The sequence below is a fragment of the Phascolarctos cinereus genome, unplaced genomic scaffold, assembly GCF_003287225.1.
Source record: "Phascolarctos cinereus isolate Bilbo 61053 unplaced genomic scaffold, phaCin_HiC Scaffold_5;HRSCAF=322, whole genome shotgun sequence".
Lineage (NCBI taxonomy): Eukaryota > Metazoa > Chordata > Mammalia > Diprotodontia > Phascolarctidae > Phascolarctos > Phascolarctos cinereus.
In genome coordinates this window covers 236213642-236238594 of record NW_027555958.1, presented here as the reverse complement: position 1 = coordinate 236238594, position 24953 = coordinate 236213642, and the positions used below count along the sequence as shown (strand labels likewise).

Genomic DNA, 24953 nt, shown 5'->3' with positions numbered 1-24953 from the left:
TTTTTTAGCTACAGTAATTCCTGAATAACATTTACTAAGATGTAGAGGAAAACTATTCTGCATGGAGAGAAGTAAACATGCCAAAGAAATTAGGGATGCTTAGTAGATGAATCTGACTAGAGTATGTATGTATGTATGTATGTATTTATGTCTGTATGTATGTATGTATTTATGTATGTATGTATGTATGTATGTATGTATGTGTATGCATGTATGCATATGTGTATACACATATGCATATACACCTATGCACACATATATTTATATATATATGTGTGTATTTATTTATATATACATACATCTATATACATACATTTATCGATACCTCTGTATCCATACATGCAGAAAGATTACAGGATTTCTCTTTTAGCATGTAAGGAGGGTTTTACCAATGTATGACATGGATGATATAAGATACATAATTTCTTAATCCTTTTTAATCCTTATTCATAAGGGTGAAAATACCATAGAAAAAGAAAAGATCTTACTTCCTCTACAACACTAAGAAGCAGTTAAAATTTCTGTGCTTCTTATCTCTTCTTTTACATTTCTCTACCCCATTACATTCTCCAGTATGGCTATTCTGGCCCTTAACACTTAAACCCAGGCAATTTTGAAAGTCTGTTTCCCTGACCCCAGACTCCTTTGTCCTCTTCATTCTGTAGGGCAGTGAATTAATTTCCACCTTCCCTGAAAAAGCACCATAGCTCACAGGGCTCTTGTGGTACTTATGGTCTGTACCACTTACGTATTGCCTAGTTCGTTACTTTTACATCTGTCCCAATGCACTTATTGGAACTAGAACGCAACAAATTTGCTTTAGATCTAGATGCTTGTCCCTTAATTGAGAAGCTAAACAGAATTTTCTGCTTTAAAAAAAAATGGAGGCAGTATGTTGTTCCAAGATGTTCTTTGGCTCATTCATTCTTTCATTCATTCAATAAGCATTTTTTACAAAACAGAAAATGAAATGGTCCCTGACTCAAGGAGCTTTGCTCTTCTGACGAAAACCACACATACATAAAATAATTAAATATAAAATGTATACAAAGTGGAGACAAAAGAATTTCTGCAGAGTGATAGAAACATTTGGATCAGGACAGGTTTCCTGCAGGAAGTAGCTCTGAGGTGAGCCTTGAAGGAAATTTGGTAATCCACGAAGCCGAGGGGATGAAGGACTGTATAGGGGATGTCCTATGCAAAGGCAAAAAGAGATGAGAGATAGATAGGATGTTGTGGATGAGGGGTGGCCTAGTTAGGATGGAATGTAGAGTTTGTAAAGAAGAGTACTAAGCCTGCACAACAGGGTGAAGCCAGATTATGAAGAGTTTTAAAAGTCAAACAGAGCAGTTAATATTTTATCACAGATGCAAAAGAGGGGAACTGGAGCTTCTCAAGCTCAGGAGTAAAGTTGTCAGACCTGTGCTTTAGGTCTATCAAATTCTGGTCAAAATCCAAAGCAGGGTCATTTGAGAGATCTCCATGAAGAGAGAGGATCCTGTGAAGAGAATGGATCCCTGTGGAGAGAGGATCCCCACAAAGAGAGTGGATCACTGAAGATAGAAGATCCCCATGAAGAGAGAGGAACCCCAAAAGAGAGAAGATCCCCACAAAGAGAGAGGATCCCTACAAAGAGAGAGGGGCCCCTGCAAAGGCTCAAAGAAGGAATTACAGACATCTGGCAAGGTATTTCCTGGACAATCTAGGGAGCACAAACTTTGTTTTCCATATCATTTATTCCCATCTTCCTTCTTTCCTTTCCTGTAAGGTACATGAGGAGGGAGTGGAGCTCAAGCAAGAGTTGAAGCAGAAGCAATAGAGGCTGAGGAAATGTATTATCCCTTGATACTACTGGCCCAGAGTGGTGGGTTTCTTCTTTTTAAGATATGCTGATAGTAAAAGACACAACACATGCACACACACACAAGTAAGAAGAATGAAGTACACACATAATGCCCCCTTGGGGCTGACTTGTCCAATCCATGCTGGCACTGAAAGTGTGGGTCCCCAGAAGGGTAGTTGTTACTACTTTCGGAGTTCATAGGGGCAATCCTATGGGTGGCTGTCATCCTAAACACTAACTCATGAGCCCTTACTGTTGGGCTTTCCCTTAACAGCTAGCCAGGGGGTATACGGGGTGGTCAGGGACAACTAGCACCTCCAGTGTGAGGGCCTGCTGAGCCCTTTTCAGGGCTGCTCATCCACATTTGGTGTCCACCTGGCACCCAATTGTCACCTGTGGCTCCAAGGAGCTGTAGCATGTGCAGCAGCTACATCCCAGTAAAACTGTCTCAGCAGATGAGCTAAACCAGGTTAAGCATAACTGACAGTCCTCAAACATGCTGGTAAATTAGGGGGACATCTACTCCAAACACGTGAAGACTTCTGAAGAACGAGCAGATGAGAACAGTTGGTTCCAATGGCCATAAAGGCAGCTGAAGCAGGTGCTGGGGAGCACTTAGAGCTTGGTCAGACATTGAAGATTCCAGTGTTATCCACTGCATCTCAGGCTATCACCAGTCATCTTGACTTTTGTGCTACCACTGGACTTTGATGACTCTACAAGAGAAAGTGAGGCTGACAGCTCTGCAACTCTGCCTCGTTTAAATCTGATTCACACATGAGTCAAGATATCACCCCCATGATATCATTGGTCCTCTTTGAAAACAAAGGACAAACAACAGCTAGGATACTCATCTCTTTTTTTTAGTAAGGGAGGTACATGTGGCCAAGACAAATCACAAATCTGGCCCCCCAGGGCCTTCATCTCTCTCTGAAGGATGACTTTCACTGTGGGGCACAGTGTTGGTGATGGACAGGTTGCTGGCCTCTATGTGGCACTGAGTTGGAATATAACCTACACCTTCAGAAAGCAGAGTACACAGGCCATATTGTCTCACCCTGTCACAGAAATGCTTTATGGAGTTATGTTTTAATGTCATGCCTTCTGCTTTTATAGAGGACCGATAAGAGGATCCTCTGCTTGAATAGCATTTGTGTGTCTTTTGTAATATTGTGGTTGAAGATATTGTTCACTGCGTCACCAACGTCCTTCACACAAGGATCCCTGCAATAAACTACGGTGTGGGTTTAGTTCCAGGCAACATTTGCTTCTGCAGATGAACTGTGTGCTGCTGCTTGTCAGAAAATGAAAATGTGTAATTCTTCTTTCTACCTTAGTAGCTAGAAAATGGAGTGAAATTTATTGTTCAAATGTGGTAGTAATCTGCTTAGCTTTGGAGTCTGAAAGCATTCTTTCTTTCTGATTTCAACTGTAATCTGTTTCATGTTTACATGTCACAGAGACCTTTGTAAGTACTAAGCACTTAATAAACATTTGTTGAATTTTTAAACTTGAACTGTGGGTCAGTTTACAGACTTTATTTTGGAAGCAGGTAGGGTATAAACCCTCAATATTTCAGTACTTCAATGATCCATGAAGGGGTTCTTCCAACAAAGACTAATACTCCTCTATGTCTAGTCGTTGCGAATTGCTACACTAAAGACTTCATCCCTTGAAGCTCATCAAGACTGTATATAGAAAAGGAATAGTGATGAACCTCTCTGACGATGAGCTTTAAACAAAGACTTGGTGTATCCTGGGGCCAGTGCCTGCTTGGTGGATGGGATCTATTAGGGCAAGGTTTCCCAACCCTTTTCAGTCCCAATACCGCTTTTCTTACAGTAAATCTTCCCATACACTCTATTCAATATGAAAGGAAATAAACTCTATAATATAATAGGATATACATGTAAGAATATGTCAATATGAAAGGAAATAAATCCGTGAGTTTCCCAAGCATATGCACATAATTAAAATAAAAGATTAATTATTTTCAGTAGAATAGTATAGTTGTTTGAGAGATATTCCCCACAGCCCCTTAGCAAGCTCCCCCGGAAGCTCCACATACCCCAGGCTAGGAACCTCTATCCTTAAGAGTGCTGAAGCTAGCTGAAAATAGCTGGAGAGCCAATTGTTAAATGTTCAATGTGAGCATTTCCACCTCTCACAAGTTGGTAAACCCTACAAATCAGGGCTGGATTGATTATTTTGTTGATTATCAAGGCTTAAGAAAGTGTTAATAATATAGATTAAAATGGAGCATATATCCTGGTTACATTTTTTTTCTGGAGAAATCACTGTTAAATATTTCCCAGCACACTCCTGTTGGTACTAGACTTTATGTCCCCACTGTCACAGCCTTCAAGAACCCAGGGTCACCTCCATGCATCAAGGTATTTCAGTGGAGAAGCCCTGAGGCTTCTTATCAAGTGCTATAAAGTCTAAATAAACAAAGTGGTTACTTTTATTCTATTTATGTCTCCTTAACTAGACTGGAAGAGCCTCAAAGGCAAGGCCTTTTTGCTTTTTCTTCTCTGCCTTCCTCAAGCGCTCAAGCCCAAGTTCTTGCCTCTTTATTGAAAAAACTTGAGGTCATTCTAAGTGAATTCCCACTTCATCCTTGTTTGTATAGAGATCTAACGTACCCCCCAATTACATGAGCTAATTTTCCCTAACCTTCCTTTCCCTTACCCCCTCTTTCTGATGTATTCCTCTTCCACTCCCCATTCTTTTCTTAACAACATCAAGACACAACAGAATCACCCTTAGGCCTTGTTTAACTGGACTCTTCCTATGAACTGTGAATGACACATGTATCATCTCCCCATATTTGAATGTAAGCCATTTATTCTTCTTTGGACTTTTAACATTGTTTATTCATATTTGCCTTTTTATGTTTCTCTTCACTCTTGTGTTTGAACACCAATGTTTCTGCATAGCTCTGGACTTTTCATTAGAAATATTTGGAAGTCCTCTAGCTCATTAAAAGTCCATTTCCCCCCTACAGCATCACACTCAGTTTTGCTGGGTAAGTTATTCTTGTTCATAAGCCTATATCCTTTGCCTTCTGGAATATCACATTCCAAGTTCTCTACTCTTTTATAGTGGTGGCTGCTAAATCGTGTGTGAGCCTGACTGTGGCTCCTCAGTACTTGAATTCTTTCTTTCTGCCTGCTTACAGTATATACTTGTATACATATGCATGTTTATATATATATACACACACATACATACATACATACTTGATGTGGGAGCTCTGGATTTTGCTTATAATGTTCTCAAGAGTTTTCATTTTGAGGTTTCTTTCAGGAGTTATGACTGGTAGAGCCTTTCTATTTCTACTTTGCCCTCTAGTTCTAAGAAATCTGAGTAATTGTCTTAAGATTTCTTGAAATGTAAGGATTCTCTCTCTCTCTCTCTCTCTCTCTCTCTCTCTCTCTCTCTCTCTCTCATCATATTGTTTAAATAGTCTAATGATTCTTAATTTTTTTCTCCTCGGTTTGTTTTCAAGGTCAATTGTTTTTGCTATGCTACTTTTCTTCTATTTTTTCAGCCTTATGACTTTATTTCTTGTTGCCTAATGACATCATTAACTTCTATTTGGTCTTTCTAATCTTCAGGGAGATTCTTGTTCAGGCAAGGTCTTGTACCACTTGTGCCAAGCTGTTCATTTCCTTTCCAACTCTTTCTTCCATGATTCTCGTTCCCTCCCTAATTTTTTCCCTCACGTTTTTTGTTCCATTTATAAAAAACATTTTTCTAAGTTTTTTTAAAACTCTTGCTTCATCTCTTCCAGGAATTCTACTTGAGTTTATGGCCGAGTTATGTTTTACTCTGAGGCTTTGCCTGTAGATATTTTGGAGTCAGTCTCCCTTCTGTGTTTAGGTCTTGAATATTCCTGCCACCAAAACAGCTCATTATGGTAGGGTTCTTTTTTGTTCACCCATTCTCCCAGGAGGCTTCACAAGTTCAGACTTGATTTTAGGGCAGAATTGTAGGCTCCCTTTGGTATTGGATTCCTACCTTGGTAGACAGAGAAGAGAAGTGGATCTAGGACAGAACCTTGGGGAACACCCGCAGGCATGATGTGGACGATGATCCAGGAAGGAAGACTGAGAAGGAACAATCAGGTATGGGGCAAACTAGGAGAGAGTAGTGTCACAAAAACAGAGAGGGTAGGATAGGGTAGATGCTAGAAGTGAGACCCTATTCTGAGCCATGCTGCTGCTGCTGCTGCTAGGGCTGATTTTTATACTTTCTCCTTTTTCAATACACCACCCAGGATCTCCCTACCTGGAAACACTATTCCCCTATACAGGTCCCCTTCTCACTCTGCCCTGGATCTATGACCCAGAACTGGGCCGTAGGTGACAAAGCTTCCATTTGGCACGTATCCTTATCTTAGTGTCCTGGTGTGTGTCTGATAGAATCCTTGTATGGCCTGGGACCATTCTTGCCCTCATGCACAGCCTCTCCCTGGGCACTGGAGTGCTCAACGCAGTGTGTTCTCGGCCTGACCCATCCCCCAGTGTCTGCAGACTTCCCTATCTCCCTGGGCTGGGCGGGACACATGACTCACTGGGACTTTTTCTGGATTTCCTCATTAGGATTTAGTCTACTAGTATATTTTCTAGCTCTGTTTGGAGGAGCTTGTGGAGGGGACCCCACCACACTGTCCCTAATCGTTCAGACATTTTGGCTCCCCTAATCCTCTTCAACCTATCTGCTGCATTTGACATACTGACCAATCCCTCTTCCTGGATACTCTTTCCTCTCTGTTTTTGTGACACTACATTCTGCTAGTTTGCCCCATACCTGATTGTTCCTTCTCGGTCTTCCTTCCTGGATCATCGTCCACATCATGCCTGTGGGTGTTCCCCAAGGTTCTGTCCTAGGTCCACTTCTCTTCTCTGTCTATATTTCTTCATCAACTCTCATGGGTTTAATTATCACTTCTAAGCAAACAATTCCCAGATCTACATATCCGGCCCCAATATCTCATTTGTGTCTTAGTATCATTATTTGCCTATTGAACATTTCAAAATTGATGTTACAGATACATCTTAAATTCAACAAGTCTAAAAGTGAACTTGTTATTTTTTCCCTGAGCCCTCTCCTCTTCCAAACTTCCCTATTTCTACCAAAGGTAGCCGCCATCCTACCAATGTCTCAAGATTCACAATGTCAGCATTAACCTTGACTCCTTTTTCTCCCTCATCCCACATATGCAGCTGCCAGATCTCAATGTTTTTGCCTTCACAACGTCTCTCACATCCGACCCCTTTTCTCCACATATACTACTATACCTTTGGTTAGGCCTTCATTACTTTTTGCCTAGATTATTGTAACGGTTCTTTCCCATTTGGTCTCCCTGACTCATATCTCTCCCTCCTCCAGTATATGCCAAGGTAATTCTCCTCAAGTAGAGATGTGACCATGTGACTCCCTTACACAAGCAATTCCGGTGATATCCTACTGCCTCCAGGATAAAATAAAACATCCTCTGTTTAGCTTTTAAAGCCTTACATAACCTGGCCCTGATCTACTTTTCTAGCTTTGTTGGACATTACTGTCCCTCTGGACTCTGCAACCCCAGACAAAATGGGACTCTGCCCGTCACATGTGACACTTCACTTCCCTTCACTATGCTTTTGGATTGGCTGTCCCATATTTGTAATACAGTCTTTCCTTTCTTCTTCCTCATACAGTCCCTTTCTTCCTTTAAGATGCATTTCAGGCACCTTCTTTTGAACGATGCTTTTCCTGGCTCCCACATCCCCCCAAACTGCTGGCACCCTCCTTCCCAAAGTACATTGTATTTTATTTCATGAAGACTCCTCCTCTTCTTCTTCCTCCTCTCTCTGTCTCTATTTGTTAGCTTTATATTTAGGCTGCATATATTTTTATATATACTTGTCTCATTCATTAAAATGAAAGCTCAGATCATTGTGAGTAGGGATAATTTCCTTCTTTGTAATTATGTAGCCAGCACTTAGCACAGTGCTGGTCACACATTAAGCTTTTAATAGTTTTTATCTGATTTTCTCACAACTCCTAGCATAGTATATTGCATATTGTAGATGCACTCAATAAGTACTTATGGTTGACTACTCTCTCACTAAACATTATTACATTCTACTCTATCCAGGACAGCTATTTTCAGGTATTCTAATATTGCACAAACAAAGCAGTATGAGGAAATATAAACAAATACCACTAAATTTGATCAGATTTATCTTGAAGTGACCAGTGATGTTCAGCCAAAACATCTAAATTAATATCCAGTTGTTTTGGGCTGTTTCATTAACTTGTCACCTACCAGCCTGTGGCTTAGTAACCAATTTTAGTCATTTTATATATATATATATATATATATATATATATATATATATATATATATATATATGTGTGTTGTGTGTGTGTGTGTGTGTGTGTGTGTGTGTGTGTGTGTGTGTGTGTATATATATATAGTATACGTATATATGTATATCTGTATATATATCTGTGTGTGTGTATATGTATACATATACATATATCATATGTATCTATATCTATATCTTTTTACTATGCTTTTTGGAATTGGTCTTAAACCATTCCCTTAGAAAGAAGTGATAATGGTCACATATTTTTCCATAGGTTCAACCAGCACATCAAATATGGTCACTGCCACTACTGTTGCAAATTACTATAAATTCTCATTTGATTTTAAATGTACTCTACAGTAGTTTACTACAGATGTCGTGCCTCTATGCCTTTCAAAGAAATTCGTGTAGGATGTAAAGTTTATATTTTCTGAGAGATTTCCTGGGTGGGGTCCTAAACAAAGTACATTCTAATTTAGACTTGATCATTAAAAAAGGAAGGGGTTCTTACATGCACACACACACATATTCATGCATGTGGCTGGCCTTAGACAAAGGTCAGATGGGGGCTGCTTAAAGGATGAGAAGATTCCCCATCACATTTGGTCTGTCAATGATGTCTAAGCTGTCACATTCAAGCTTTATTCCCTTGGAGATTGTCTCCTACTAAAATTTAAAAAATGTGTGTGTGTGTGTGTGTGTGTGTGCATGCATGCACACGCACACATGCATACATGCACAAGCAAGTGTTCAGGTGCTAGTGGTCACACTCATATAGTAGTTGCAGGTATATAGAACCATAAATATCAAAACCACAACATCTGAAGCAGCATTAGGTTCCTTGCTCAACATCTGATGTGCTTCTTGGCCAGCTGGCTAAGATGGTTACCAGAGGGGTCTGTTACACTCTAGTAGGGTTTGATTACAATGTGTCAATGATGTTACTGGGAAATAACATTGTTTAGGGCAGTGTTATTGGGGAGATGCCAATACACATGTACAGCATGTACAAACGCATTGGTTTGTATATATAGACAGAAAAAAAAACCTTCAGTAAACTATTAAGAGTAAGGCGATGGAAGGATCAAGACAGATGATAAAGTGAAAAGGGCAAAATTGAAGATGGAGGGTTAGGAAAAATAAAAAGGAGAAAAAGTCAGCAAAATAAACATAAAAAGAAAAATTGGGATAGGAATGAAAAATGAGCAGAAAGGCAAGGAAATAGAAAAGGACTAAATACTGTATTTAGTCACTGATTCATTTCCTATGCCTGAAGCCAACTTGGCCCTTGAGGAGTATCCCAGGTCCCAAATCCATTTGCTGCTAGTGTTTGGAAGAAGTCCTCTGTCCCCAGCCCTCTGCCCAAATGGTAGCTGGAAAGGTGAGGGTTAAAACAGGAAATGGCTATATAAACAGTGTGCTGAGTTGAGAGGTTCTCTTCAATAAGCAAAATTCACTTCTGAAACATGCTCACCTGGGAAACCTGAGCCTTGGTGTTTTTAAATCTCAATCAAATAACCTCCTAAAGTGTTTGGACTAGAACAAGGCATTTAATCTCAAAATGGCAGCTGGGAGATGTTAACACTTCTTTTCTAATTGGGATAGCACGGTTTTAAAAATAAATAGGTATTTCAACATACTCTTAATTAGACTTCCAACCAAAGTGCTTTCTGTTTGAAGTTTCCTGATTACTTCAGGCAAATCTGGGCCTTCCTGAACTTGACACCTGCTGCAATTTAGAAGGAGGAAGCTCGAAGCATGATAAATAGACAAATAAGGAGCCCCAGTTTACCATGCAAAGGATAGGAGGCAATATGGACCTACTTCAGAATGGTACATTAATGAAGCAATGGGAGTCTGGAAAATATTTGTGTGGCCTGGAGCCTGTGATTGGAAACATGCAGCAATTTTCCAAAGGCCCAGGTCTGCTCCAGGCAGGGGAGAAAACTGCCTGAGCAGTTCCAGTCCCTCTGCTGGATTGGCCTGGCCTCCCAGGGGGATGGGCAGTTGGAAAGGAAGGAAGGATGGAGCTCCTTACTCCCCTGGAACCCACGGAAAAGGCTTACCTTGTCTTAAATGCATACCACTTATACAGTTATTTCAAATAGTATTTTCCACGTCATTGTTTCTCTACAACAAGGGCTCATTAAATGCCTGTGAGAGAAGGGCAGATGTCACATGAAGATGGACCTTGCCCTTGGAACTGTCATAATGGAGCTGTTGTAGCTGATTTCAGGGAATTCCTGCATATCTGATGCCCAGCACTTAGAGCTCGGGGACAGGAAGAGAGCTCATTACAGAATTACGTTCACCTTAGCCTGCTTTGAACCATTCCTAAGCCAACATTTAGAGATCAGTTTACCTCTATTGAAGAACTCACTTTTTGCTGGGAAAGCAATCAGCTGAATCTATGTTCAGAACTAAGACACTCATTGGTCTGTATTACAATTACAAGTCTAGGACAGCAGCTCCCTCTCAGGAGATGGTCAAGAGGCTGACACCCCATTTCTTTCTAAAGCATATCAGAACTAACAGTGTGATCCCAAGAGCTCTGGCCAGAATGTATTAGGCTTTTGGTGGCTCACATTGTGTTCTAGCTGTTACTATCTTACTGATAATTACTGAGTATTAGTGTAGGTTTTAATAAAAGAAAATAAAAGAAGCTCCTAACAGTGCTACTAGTTGCTAGTTTCAAGGAAATCATTCCCAGTACAGTTTGGGCCCTTCTACCCTTTTGGCATGGAGTCCTTCAATGTTCTGCAGTTACAAGAAGTAGTCCTGGGAAGAGAAATGTAAAATAGGATCCTTTAACTAGGAGACATTGTAACTCTTGATTGTAACTCTTCCAATGGTTTACCATTTGGTGCTATGGCTCAGTCAAGAAGAGGAGCAGGGGGTGTGATTTGAGGGACCTCATTATCTGTCCCCAAATATCTTTCCCACCAGTTTACCAAGATACTTCTCATCCCTCCTCTGTGACTTTGGTCAAACAAACAAAAAATATGAATATATTATTTTCAGAAGGCCATTGCCAAAATGTACATGGGGTGGCAAAAGTTTTCTTTTCCTCATTTACACATTGCATGCATCAAAAGTAGAGTAGTTATCAACTAGCTATCTGTAATTTTGGAAATCAGAGAACAGAGTACAAAGTACTGCAGAAAACAATGTGTGTGTGTGTGTGTGTGTGCGCGCGCGTGTGCGCATGCGTTTTTAAATCCATGATGGGTAAAAATATCTGTAACGTGAAATGATGCTGCTTAAGAAGGGGTCAATCAGGGTGGGTCATACTGTACCGGAGGCACCTGAGTAGCCGAGGGACATTGGCTACCTGGTGAGAGTTGGTACCTGTAAAAGGGGTATGGCACAGAAAACAGACCTTGCCTCTTTCACAATTTTGCCTACACCTGGCTCTGCCAGTAACCAAGTAAAAGGGACTTTATCTATTTATTTTTTATTTTATGGAATTTCTTTTAAACATATGACCCTGGAATCAGGCAAGGTGATATCATTCTGTATTAACCCTCCACCTCCCCCCTCCCCAAGCCTCCCACACAACAGACACATACTTGTACTCACTTAAAGCAACTCGCTGCATCTGCCGTTGATTTATTTCTTCTTTTAGATGGCCTGTCAAAGAAACAAGTGGCAAAGCTATTAGTGCATAACCTAAGTTCTGGAAAGATGCATCAGGCTGAGAAGCCTCTGACCTTCCAAAAACAAGATGTTAGGTGGAGAAAAAGGGAAGAGTTATGCTTCTCAGTCCAAGGGGGAGCTTACAAAACTGGCCGTGGAAGTGACAACAAAGCCAGAGGGTCACTACAAATACATTTTAAGTTCATTGGATTCAATCGCATCAGTCAGCCCTTTACAAATGCCTCAGCTGGAGCCTGTGTCTGTATTAGTGATGTACTTCCAAGATGTCATTGCTGTGTGTTATTATTAAGGGAGGAATAGGATGTGGTCTTTTGTTCATCCTTGGGGTGAGAGAACTGAGACCTAGATCAAATTCCACCTTCTCCATGAAACTGCTTGAATTGCTGTCAAGGTAAAAAAGACCTGGGGGCTTGAGTTGTCCACAAACTCAGTGTGAGCCCACAGAAGCTGTTACAAAAGCCATGACATAATTGTAGACTACATTAATAGAAGAATGGTGTTTGGAGGGATCAAGGGAGGTTATAGGCCTACCATACTCTGAAGTATTCAGAACATATCTGGGGCACTATGTCCAAATCTAGGTTGGATCTCCCTCCCAAGAGAAAGATCGGCAAACTAGAATGCTTCCATGGAAAGGCCACCAGGACAGTAAGGGAATGAAATACAAAGTTATATGTGGAACAACAAGGAACTGGGGAGATTGAGCCCAGAGAAGACTTAAGGAGGACACACTATCTCTCCTAAAATATCTGAAGGGTTTTTATGTGGGAAAGAGATTAGATTTTCTGTGTTGCTATGGAAAGTAGGACCAGAAATATTGTTTGGGAGATGCATAGAGGCAGAGTTTGGGTCACTATGTGAAAGAGCTTGCTAACAATTAAAACTGTCTAACTTTGTGGATTACTTTAAAAGTAATGAGTTCTTTGTCACTGCAAATGTGCAAGCAGAGGCAGTATGACCTTCTATGAGGGATGCTACTCAAATGGATCTGTCAGCTCACTGATTCAGGAGTTCCCTTCTGTGGTGCATGACTGCCATACTCTCTGATTCTTGTCCCTGTCCTTCAATAAGTTCATCACAGGGGCCCACCCAACACAATACAGACCCAAGATTTCTCCAGACATTGTAAAGTCACCGGTGAAGCACCTAGGCTTTGAGTCGGTCATTCCTCATTCTTGCCACATGGCCAGCCCATCTATTTGTTATACAATTCCATGATGGTTTCTCTTACTCTTGCTCTTCAGAGTTTTTCACACCCATCACATGTGTCTCCATTGCCCTCTGTATCATACTCATGTTTAATTCTTAGGAACCACAGAATTCTACGTTTCACTGTGACATAGCACCATCAGTAGAATGTTAGTAGTAGAAGACGGGCCTTTGCTTTCATGGGAAGTCTGAAGTACATATAGAAATGTACTTTTTTGAAGGTGATCTAGGCCCCTTCCCTCTTGCTCCACTCATTGTCCATTTGCATTGTTTATCCCAGATATACATCCTATTGGACAAGTTCCAAATGGTGTCTATCCAAATGCATGTTGAAATCTAGATGATAGTCTTCATCTACTTAGTGTTTCCTATAGGCTTAACAATATTTGGGGGCTTGATGTTGTCAGCTCAGTGTCATCCACAAGGAGGAGGCATCTAGAAGACCTCACCATCTGTAGGGAATTTCTCCACAATATGGATTCTGCACTGGATCTCCTTCAACAGTATGACAAACACCTTTGGCGAGCACACATCTCCCCGTTTTATGCTTCACCGGATGTTTAGCATCAAGGAGTTGTTGAATAGGATTATTTCTTCTGTTACATCTTCCAAGAAATCTTAAACAAGTCAGAGAGGTTATAGAAGGAATTTTTGCATTAGGTGGGAGGTTGGACTAGATGACCTCTATGGTCCCTTTCCACACTAAAATTCCATGATTGTGTGCTTGGAAATGAGGTAAATCAGTAAGATTGAGGGTTTCTTTATGTCTAAGAGATTGATTTAGCAAATATACTAGTTGTTAAAATGTCAATGCAATTGCCTCTGATATTCTACTTGCAGGAAGTGACCAGGGTAGCGTTCCAGGAAATGATGGTACATTTACTGCTCCTTAGGCTAGCATAAATCTCTCCTAACACTTTATACATTCAGAAAAGATCTATAGCTGAACAATATAACACACCACCAGGATATGGAATAACCATGGGAGATGATACAGAACATTTTGCAACACTCAGAATCATTTGAGTTTGAGTCTGAAGGGGTACATATATAAGTATTTTATATATGTATATATATAAAATGTGTGTATAATACACGTGTATGCATTTATATATATATATAGCTACACACACACACACACACACACACATATACACACACACAAGGTGTTTTTAGTTCAACCTCTCCAATTTAAGAACCCAGCCTATAGCATCCCTGATAGAATTCAGTTGCTGCTTGAAACCATTTAGTGACAGATGTTTATTATATTATAAAAAGGGCCATTTTATTATAGAACAGCTTTGTTAGAAAGTTCTTCCTAATATTGAGCCAAATTCTGGCTTCCTGTAATTTTTCTCCTACTGTTCCTCATTCTATTCTCTGGAGCCAACTAAGATAACTCTTACCTCTCTTTCGTATGTCAGTCTTTCAACTATTTCAAGACATTTATCACTTCCACATTCCTTGCCCCCAACAAAATCTTCTGTCTCCTTCCTCATTCCTTCCATTATTCTTAGCATCATCCTGGCTGCTTTTGTCTGCATCTACGCTAGAGGTTCTTATGGGTGTCTTACAAAATAGATTCATTATCCATTATTTAGGATCTATGGCAAGTAATGAGAAAAGGCTGTGTAACAGTAAGCAATATTATACAATGATCAACCATGAATGACTTAGCTATTCTCAGGAATGCAATGATCCAATACAATCTGAAAGGATTCATGATGAGAAATGCTATCTACCTCTGAAGAAAGAAATGATGGAGTCTGAATGCAGACCAAAGCATACTATTTTTCACTTTTTTTTTCTTTTTTGGTCTGTGTCTTCTTTTATAACACGACTAATACAGAAGTATGTTTTGCATGTTTGCTCATGTACAACTTATATCAAATTGCTCACCATCTCAGGGAAAAGAATAAAAAAGGAGAGAGAAAGAGAATTTGGAACTCAAAACTTTAAAAAATGAATGTTAAAATTTATCTTTATGTGTAATTAGGAAAAAAATTTTAAAGTTTTTTTTTTAAATAAAAAAAGAGTGTGTAAGACGCATTTCTTGGGTATGGAAACTGATTCCAAATAATAGGAGATAATTTATTGACGTGCTGGAATGGGGAGGAGTTGGGGGGGGAGGAGAGAGGGTGAATAGAAGAGAGCATCCTAGGCTCTCAGAAACACAGACTCTCACCCCTCTGACAGTGTTCTCTATAGCTCAATATAGAATAGGGCCAAGGATGAGTGGGTCCAAGTTTGCCAACCAGGAAGAAGGCAAACTCGAAACCTGAGCTAGCCCAGTCAAAATTGATTTTGTTTCCTTCTCATTTGGTAATAGTCATTAGCATGAACTGACTTTTAATGGTTAATTATCTCTTCATGTATCAATGTTTTATCCCACCAAATAGCTGCAAAGTTCTCTGAAAATATGTTCAATTTTTTTTTTCACACAGTCCTCAGCACACAGTCCCTTGCACATAGCAGGTGCATTTACTGGGCCACAAACTTCTTCAGTTCCCACTGAGAACTCCCAAGTCTCCTTCCTCCTAGAGTCCCTGGAGATTTCCTTGAACAGGGTTCCCACAAGGCCAATGGCCAACGAAGTCTGGGGCAGGATTAAGGGAATTTTACAGCCGTAGGCCAGTAAAGAACCAGTCATGTAAATAAATAGGAGAATTTAGCCACTGGGAAAGCCAGTTCTATAAACTCCACAAACATAAATGTTTACTCTCAGAACAATGAGGCATTCCTTGAAAAAGCTGGGTTTTTGTAATATGACATGTGGACAAGATAGTTTTAGAATGCAGTTAAGCAAAGCAGGATTTTGAGACTTGGCTAGCCTGTCCCGCCACATGGCTAATTCTCCTTTCTGAAATCTTACCAAACAAGTGTCTAAAAATAGCTTCACGGCTGGTACCAAATTGTTTTTTTTCCAGTGGAGTCATTCTTCATGTGCAGATAACAGTTTCAATAATATGTTGGATCCTGCAACTCTACAGGTTTTGGCAAAAAAAGGAGTTGAGGGGGATTTCAGAATTCACTCAGCATGCAGCTTGCTGTCATTATCCTGGTGATAAATTTGCTGGTTTTGGCTGGAGTTTCTGGCTACAGTCACATCCAGAGGTATGGAAAAGAGATGAAACAGTAATAGAGAACTCCCAGCCTGAGGCAAGTAGCTGTCTGGGAGAGAAGCAGAACAAATCAAGGATGAAAAGGAAGAGGATGAAGGAGAGGGAGAAAGGCCGGAGTGGCTCTTATGGGAGAATGTTGCTAATTAGTCCTTATAACAGCACATGGGAGAAATCTCCTTTTCCTGCTTCCTGATCATTAATTAGCTGATGTTGAAGGAAGAAGGGAATGGGCTGATGCTACATGAAAATTTAGAAAGAAAATATCTCTCTCTGAAGAACCCCTGGGTGTGGTGGAGGAGTGGGGAACAGGAAGAGTTGAGGGGAGGGTGCTTTTGTGTAGAGAGGGAATATGAAAGAAGCAATATACTGCAAAGATATAAAATGTAGTGTGCCCTGTTACAGAGCAGGTTACATCTCAGGCACTATTACTATGGAATGAAATCAGGCATGCCATGTTTTTATATATAGCATTTTGGATACTATGGCTTTCCTTTAAATTCATTTTTCATCAATACTATTTTTTTTAATGGTGAACAATGCTGAAGCCAGCTCTCATGAGGTAGACTTGTCCACTTGGATCCTTTCCTGGGGCAGAGGGTGGGAAATCTGCATGCTGATTATGTCAAATTCTGCCCAACTCTCAGATTTTATAGCACTACCAACCAATCAATGTTTATTTGGCATCTAATGTGTGCATGGTGCTGTGGGAGATAGGAAGATTATTTTCCAAATGTGTCTTGGTCCCAGCCCCAAGTAGCTGATAATCTAGTTGGGGGAAAAGATAGATAAAAATGAAGAGGTAAGGAACAGTGCAAAGTACTGAAGGCAGTAAATACTATAGGAGTTTAGAAGGAGGATAGATCAATGAGGGCTGGAGGAGTCAGGGAAGATCATGGGCATAGTGGGGTGTGAGAGATAGGTAGGATGAGAACTTTTGAAAGTGGATAGCAGAAGAGAAAAGAAAAACAGCAGCAGCTTGAAGGGCAGCTGAAAATTACTGGAGATTACAGCTATTTTTTTCTTTTACTATACCTATAAAGAAGAGACCTCATATAAAAGGTGGAGTCAGAAGACCCAGTTCTGCTACTTAACTGTGTGCCCTCAGACAAGTCACTTAACCTCTCTTTGCCTCAGTTTCAACTGTAAAATGAGGGCTTGGATTAGATGACCCCAGAGATATCTTCTAGCTGTAAATTTATGATTTTATGAATAAAGGAAGGGGAGGGGAGGAGAGCATTCCAGATAAGGAGAACTACATGAGCAACACTAAGAGGTTGAGAATGCATAAAGTGTGCTTGAAGATACTGGTTTGTGGCAGGAGAGGAAGGTTCAGGTAGGGAAAGGAATGAGTACTTATATAGCTCCTGCCATGTGCCAGATACTGTGCTAAGCACTTTACAAATATTATCTCATTTGATCCTCACAACAACCCTGGGAGGTAGATGCTATTATTACCCCCATTTGACAGTTGAGGAAACTGAGGCAAATAGAGGTTAAAGTGACTTGCTCAGGGTCACACAAATTCCTGAGGCTGGACTTGAACTCAGGTCTTCCTGATTCTTGCACCAGTGTTCTATCCATTTGCCACCAGCTGCTCCTGGTAGGTAAGAAATCAAGGTTGTAACCAGATAGGGCTGTCACTAGGAGGCTATGGGGCAGGGTTACTGGAGCCATCCAAGGTTTCAGAGCAGGGCAGAGAAATGAAGAAAAATGCTGATGTTAAGAAGACCAATTAGTCAGGAGACTATCATGAGCCAGATTAAGGTGGTAAGGGGCTAGGTTAGAGCAATGCCAATGGAAACCCAACCCTCATGGTGTTTGTTTCTATTTCCTATGGAGGGTAAAAGACCCAAAGAGAGATGAGAATGAGAAGTCTAAGTGGGAGCCAGATCAGCCATCTCTTAGCTTGGCTAAGAAAGACACAGGAGAAGCTGTGGGCAAGAAGAGAGAGAGAAGAGATCGAGTCCATGCTGGTGTCTGAGCGAACCTGCTTGAATTCATGGTTTGTGTTATTAGGAAGATGACAACTCACATTGACATGGCACTCTAAGGTTTGTAAAGCACACTCCTCAACACTCTAGCCCTATTTTATAAAAGTCTCTGAGGCTCAGAGAACGGAAGTGTCTCAATGGCATGGGTTACATTGGCAGTACATGTCAGAATTAAGACTTAAATTCAGGTCTTTTAACACCAATACCAGTCGGGTAATTGCTGAAAAATAGCTGAAAAAGACCTATATTTGAAATGACAAAATTAATGGAAGTGAAAGGATAATTCAAAGTTAGAAATACATGACCAGCTACTCTTTATATAATTGGGATATCAGACTTTATTAGAGAAACTTTGTGCAATGGTCTCCCCCTCCCTTAAATGCTTTTCTTCTAATTTTAACTGTGTTAGAGTTTTTATGCCCCAAATTTTGAAATTTATGTAATCAAAACTGCCATTTTATCTTGAGTGATCCTCTCTATGTTTACTCACAAACTCTTTCCATATCTATATTGGGCAAAAGTACTTCCTTCCTTGCTCCTCTAATCTGTTTTATGATGTGACCTTCTACATCTAAGCTATATATTGATTTGGAGCTAATCTTGGTGTGTTGTATGAGATGCTGGCCTAAACCTAATTTCTGCCAGGTTGCTTTATAGTTTTCCCAAAAGATTTTGTTGACTATTAAGTCCTTAACCCAGTAGATGGGGTCCTTGGGTTTATCTAAAACTATGGCACTATGTTTATTTGCTTTTGTATGTTGTATACCTTATCTGTACCAATGACTGACTTTTCTATTTTTAACTAGTACCAAATAGTTTTGCTGATACCTGCTTTGTAATGTAGTCTGAAGTCTGTTGTTGCTAGGGTTTTTGGGTCTTACGTCAAATACCAGCCAACCATAGGCACTCCTCAGTGGCAAATGGATGAGGCCTCTCTGAAGGTATGGATAGCTCTTGGCTTCAGGGAGGCACAAATACTTTCCTGAGTTCCCTACTGGTGAAAGCCTTAGAAGCACAGTCCTATGAGGTGGCCAGGGTGGTATACAACCCCTTGCTGGGTGAATACTCTTAAAACTACCCAACTGGATATGACACATGAAGAATCTTTCTCTTTATTTTAGGATTTTCCTACTTCCATGTGGTGTACCATAAATCATTTTAGTCTTTTAAGTCACTGTACCACTGCTAAGCAAAAATCAGCTTCCATTTTCTTCTGAAATCCAACCATTTCAATGAAACTACATAGTGAAAAATGAAATTGTATGTCAAATTACTGTGATTTGTTATAGGGCAGAAATTCTGCTCACACTGGGACTGTTACTAAATCTCCTAGCTAAGCTTGGTTTCATCTCCTGGGTTAGAATAAGAAACTCTACTGATGAATACCTTCTTTTAGGATAAGAGGACTAGTTTATAGACTGGGTTTTTAAGGCAGTTTTTCCTTCTAACATGAGAATCCCTCTCCTCTCACAGAACCTCTCTTACCATTAATCCTCTAACTTTGCTAGTGGGAACACCCTTATTTGTAAGGATAACTACATTGTACCAACATCTAAATGATCTTTAACAAGTTCAGGTCTCAGGACCTAAACAACCCTTGCCTTGACATCAGGAAGTACCAAAGACAGGACATATACCCTAGCACCCATTCGCCTCCACACCAGTCATCTATCTAAGACCAGAGACGCTGCCTCCAGAACACCCTCAGCCTCTAACCATGGGGAGATAATACGCTCAATCCAAAGAGCTGACCTCATAGCCAGGAAGACTCTGGTTACAATTCTGTTTCTGATACACACTGGTTATGCGACCCTGGGCAAGGCTGTAAGCCACATTCTAAGACTAAGTTGCAGAAAAGGTACTAACCTGCACTGCTTAAGGGCATTTCTTCATCCAGGAGTTCAATTGTACCAGTGAAACCACAGTCTCAGTCCTTAATTCCTATCCTAACTCTCATTCTCAATCTCTCTCTCTCTCTCTCTCTCTCTCTCTCTCACACACACACACACACACACACACACACACACACACACACACACACACACACACACACACACACACACACAGTGTCTCTCTCTCTCTTCTAGCCAGTATTCTATCTCTTCAGCCTATGCCCTTTCACAAGCTGATTCACCCCATACTTAATATACTCTTCTTCCTGAACTGTGCTAGAATTCCTGCTTCCCTTGAAGCTCAGTTCAAGTGATACCTCCTTCAGGAACCTCTGGAAATCCCTATGTCTGTAGCTTGTGTTTAATTATCTACAAACATGTTATTTCTTTCCTGTAGAATGAAAGACTGAGATTAGGGTTTGTCCTCTCTTCATTTTTATAACCTCAGTGCCTAGCACAGGGCTCAACACATAGTAAACGCTTAACTAATGGCTGTTGAATGAATGAAACTAATTTTTCCCTCTTTGGGATTTTCATTCCAGCTACTAAAGTAATGAAAATAATAATAAACAATAGGAAAAAAAAATTGGCAAATTCTGGGCATCAGACCAGCTCTCCCACTGCATAAACTTAAGACAATGGAGGTAGTTACTATTATTACACTATACAGAAATAGTCTACAAACATTTATAGAACTTAAGTAAATTTGTGGATTTGTCAAAAGTGCTGAGGCAAGCATTTCGATGGAGGTGTACCAGTGTAAAAATAAACGTCCTTTGAGAACCATGAGTGGTTGCCCTTATACTAAATGGTTTTAAGGATCTGGAGATTCTGATTAGGTTGGCATCCATTCTGGAGATGTTAATTTTGAAAATCTGAAGGTCCTGATCTCAAACCAGGAGGAGTATAATCAACTTCTAAAGCCAGCCTTGATGTGAACTCTTGCAGACCATCATTCTTCTTTATGTCTGAAGATGCTGTTGTTGCAGCTGCTGCCAGTGATCAGTATCTACAGAGGCAGGGTGAGTCTACACTCTGACATTCCCCTGCTGCTCTCAGGAGTTGTCATAGGGGATGCAAAGAGACATCCCTGGAGAAGACTTCGAGGCATTATATGCTTCTCCGATCCTGGAATGGGATTGGGGGAACAGGCATTTTTAAAAAATTGCTTACTATGCTGTAAACATTGGAAGACTATCATATATGCCTTCACCAAGTGATATATGGAGAGTAGGGGTACTTTATTATGCAAGCTATGACTAACGGGCACTGAGAAGAAATAATCAGTGCTGGTGGTGGAGGCAGTGACCAGAATGGTAAAGGCAGTAGACACCACAGCACAGTGCATGAGCAAAGAGTACATGGTAGCAGTAATTGAAAGGTTGATGGCTCAGTGGATAGAATGCCAGCCCTAGAGTCAGGAAGACTCATCTTCATGAGTTCAAATCTAGTCTCAGACACTTACTAGCTGTGTGACCCTGGGCAAGTCACTTAACCCTGTTTGTCCCTGTTTACTCATCTGTAAAATGAGGTATAGAAGGAAATGGCAAACCACTCCAGTATCTTTGCCAAGAAAACCCCAAATGGGGTCATGAAGAGTCAGACATGACTGAAAAATAACATTTGGAAGAGGGCTTGGACTTGTTCTGTTCATTTTCAAAGGGCAGAAAATAGGAACAATGGGTAAAAATTGCTGCAGATTCTGGCTCCTGGTAAGGAAGGAATTACTAACAGTTAAAGGTATTTAAAGGTGGAATGGACACCTTTCAAGGGTGTAGTGGCTCCTTATTCCTAGTTCAGTTTTGTTGTTGTTGTTGTTGTTGTTGTTTTTTTGTACTCAGTTGGGGTTAAGTGACTTGCCCAGGGTCAGCTACTAAGTGTGTGAGCCTGGATTCAAACTCGGGTCCTCCTGACTCCACTGCCAGGGCTCTATCCATTGGGTTACTTAGCTGCCCCCAGGCTCCCTATTCATGGAGATCTTCAAGAGGTGACTAAAGACCTTTTCATGAAACATGAAAGTTGTAGAGGGAATTCTTTTTCAGGAAGAGGTCGGACTAGATGACCTCTTAGGTCTCTTCCAACTTTGAGATTTAAGACTTTAAAAATTAGATGCTAGACTTTGAATTACTGGCTTATGAACAAGACCATGTCCTTGCTTTGCCTCTAACATTTTTTGTGTCCTCTGGCGTATATATTACCCAGGCTGTGGTCCAACACCATGCCATGTAGTAACATATGTATGCCAACTGCTATCCTTTTCATTTTCATTCATTACTATGTATGCCACTCACAGGAAAATAGGTCAGAAGAATTACTATTTATGGTTTATACAGTAACCAAAAGACAGGAAGATCTGGCCAAGGAGATGATGACCATTATGTATATGGAGGTCTGAGTCTCGTGTTCATAAATATGAGCCCATGGAATGCCTCTTGTTTGGATTTTTTAATGATGTAAGTAATTTGATTCTCCTAAAGTCTTAAATGGTTATGTTGCACTATGCATCTTCCCAAACACAGGAGGAAAAAAAAAACCATCCGTGATGTTCACATGCTGCCTGTACTCTGCACAGGGCACACGATCTTGCGTCATTCCTGGTAGTTCTTAAGTTTCCTCTTTTCTGACACTGCCCAAGGTGAAAGGGAGAGATAATTTCTCCCACCAAAGACGGTTCCTGGGGCTTCTGGCTTTTTACTTCTCTCTGGAGGTTATCATTTTATCCTATTGCATCCACTGCGGGCCACACAGAGACATTTCACATCCACAAAGTTTGCTATAGGGTAAAGGAAATTGGCGATGCCAACTATGTACAGGCGAGTTGTCTCAAAAATACTTCTAAGGGGTCTTCCTTTTTCTGACTGAATTAAAATCATGATAGTCTTTTCTTTTTGCCTTGTTTCTACCCGTAGGCTACCACATATTTGCACCCTGGGATTACTGCTGGGGAGTGCTTTGTAGACCTTGAGATGATGTACAAACGTGAACTATTATTATGGTGATCTTCTTCTTGCCCCTCTTGACTCCTCCCCCATGAAATCCTCCTCTTCCTTCAGGGGCCATACCAGGTGCCACCTTCTCCAAGAAAACTCTGATCCACTCACCTGAAAATGATCTATCCCTTTTCAAATTTCTCAGAGTACTTTGTACCTTTTCCTTCGTATTCACACTTCTCCATTGCATGCCGGTGACTTGCGTATGTACTGTCCCACTCCCACTCCCCTACAATTAGATTGTAAACTCTTGGGAAAAAAACTTACTCTGTTCCTATCTATCTACCCTACCCCCTACAATAGAGCTTCCCATAAAGTAGATGTTCAGTAAATGTTTCTTGAATTGAATGAACTTGTTCCTGCTACCTTCTCTCTAGGCTCTGGTTCCTTGCCTCCATTCTATTTGCTGTTCCCAAGTCATCATCACTCCTTGGAACCTCTCACATCTCCATTTAGGTCTTCATAATACAAATGTATTTTGAAGCTAATTCCAAATACCTTCTGCTACAACTTTTTAAATACTTAAGACCTCCATTTATATTTTAATATTTCCATCTCTCTGATTGGGGGGTTAACCTTATCAACCAGTCTTTAGAGGCTGATTAGTCTCTGCTGGTTCTTTGTATTTAGAGATCACCAAAAGACCTTCTTGCTTCAGTAAAAGAAAACATTTTAACAGACTGTTTCACAACCTCACTTGACATTTTTGGGGATACAGTTCATGTTTTCAGTACCTGTGGTAATGCCCACCATCACCCTCCTAATTAGAAGGTAATACCACATCTCTTTTTAAGGTTGTCCCCTCTTATGACCAAAATATTGAAAGGAAGGAGAAGGAACAGGGTGAAGAAAAGGCGGAGTCTTAGAGCTCACACCAACTGAAGGATAGGAGTTTCTATTTTTAAAGCCCATGGTGATTGGTCTCATCAGTTCACTTTCTCCCTGTATTTTAGGGATCTAGTCATACCATAGAATTTAGCAAGCTTGGAGCCTCCAGTCTAGGGAAGAAATCTTTTACCTTCCCTAGTCACTGAGCAGACACAGGCCTCTCTGCCCTATGGCATACTATATTTGCTAGTAACTGCATTTCCTCTTCTTACCTAGTCTTTTAAAGCACACTCTCAGAATTCAATATACCAGCTTATCTTTATTTGTAGACAAAACCTACTACAAAAATACAAATGGCCAAAGTTTTAAAAGAGCAAGAAACTCCCAAAAAGTAGACTATGCCAGTCTGCCAGGCAATAACTTTGGGGTGGGGGGAGGAGTGTGAAATGGGAAGGAGGAAGTAGAGAATGTATAAATTCACCAGGTCCCAGGGCAAGGCAGGGCATGGGAAAGCAGCAAGTTCTGTCCAAGCAGATCACTCCTTAAGCCTATCAGCGAGGCAGACAAGGCTCCAACTGCTCCCCATTATAGCCAATCCTCTGTAGTGGTGCCCTTCACTTACAACTGACTCCCACTGCTGGTGAGAGTCGGTAGCCCTAGGAACCTCTCTGAGGAACTCCAATGTTCCCAGACTTCCCCGTCCCACTTAGCTGCCACATCTGGTGTTTCCACAGTCCACCTAGAAGTCCAGATTTTTCTTCCAGCTAGAAAAAGTGTTCTTCCTAAGCAGCCCCAGCTGACTATATGGGATTACACCAGAATGGAAACTTCAGGGAATAACCATTTGGGAAGTGGCCTAGAAGACAAGCAACATATATATTCTTGGAGTGGGACATGCCTTCCTACTGTCCCGACTGGAGCTTAGGAGTAGGCCTTTTCTTTTGGCTGAGTGAACACTGGCCTCAGCACCTGAAGTGGGGTTTGGGAGGGCATTTCTCTAATGTGATTGCCTCTCAAGGAACAACAGAAAGGAGGCTCAAAGTTGGAAGGAGAAAAGGC

The 24953-nt window shown here is 40.7% G+C and overlaps 1 protein-coding gene across 2 annotated transcripts in view; it reads right to left on the bottom strand.

Moving 5' to 3' along the window:
* Positions 1–24953, bottom strand: part of KIF6 (kinesin family member 6) — a 477193-nt gene that overhangs the window by 74628 nt on the left and 377612 nt on the right. For both annotated transcript variants that reach the window (XM_020999471.2, XM_020999469.2), the window contains exon 16: positions 11785–11835. In XM_020999471.2, the coding sequence (XP_020855130.1) occupies positions 11785–11835 (51 nt within the window). The remainder of the gene's footprint in view (positions 1–11784; positions 11836–24953) is intronic.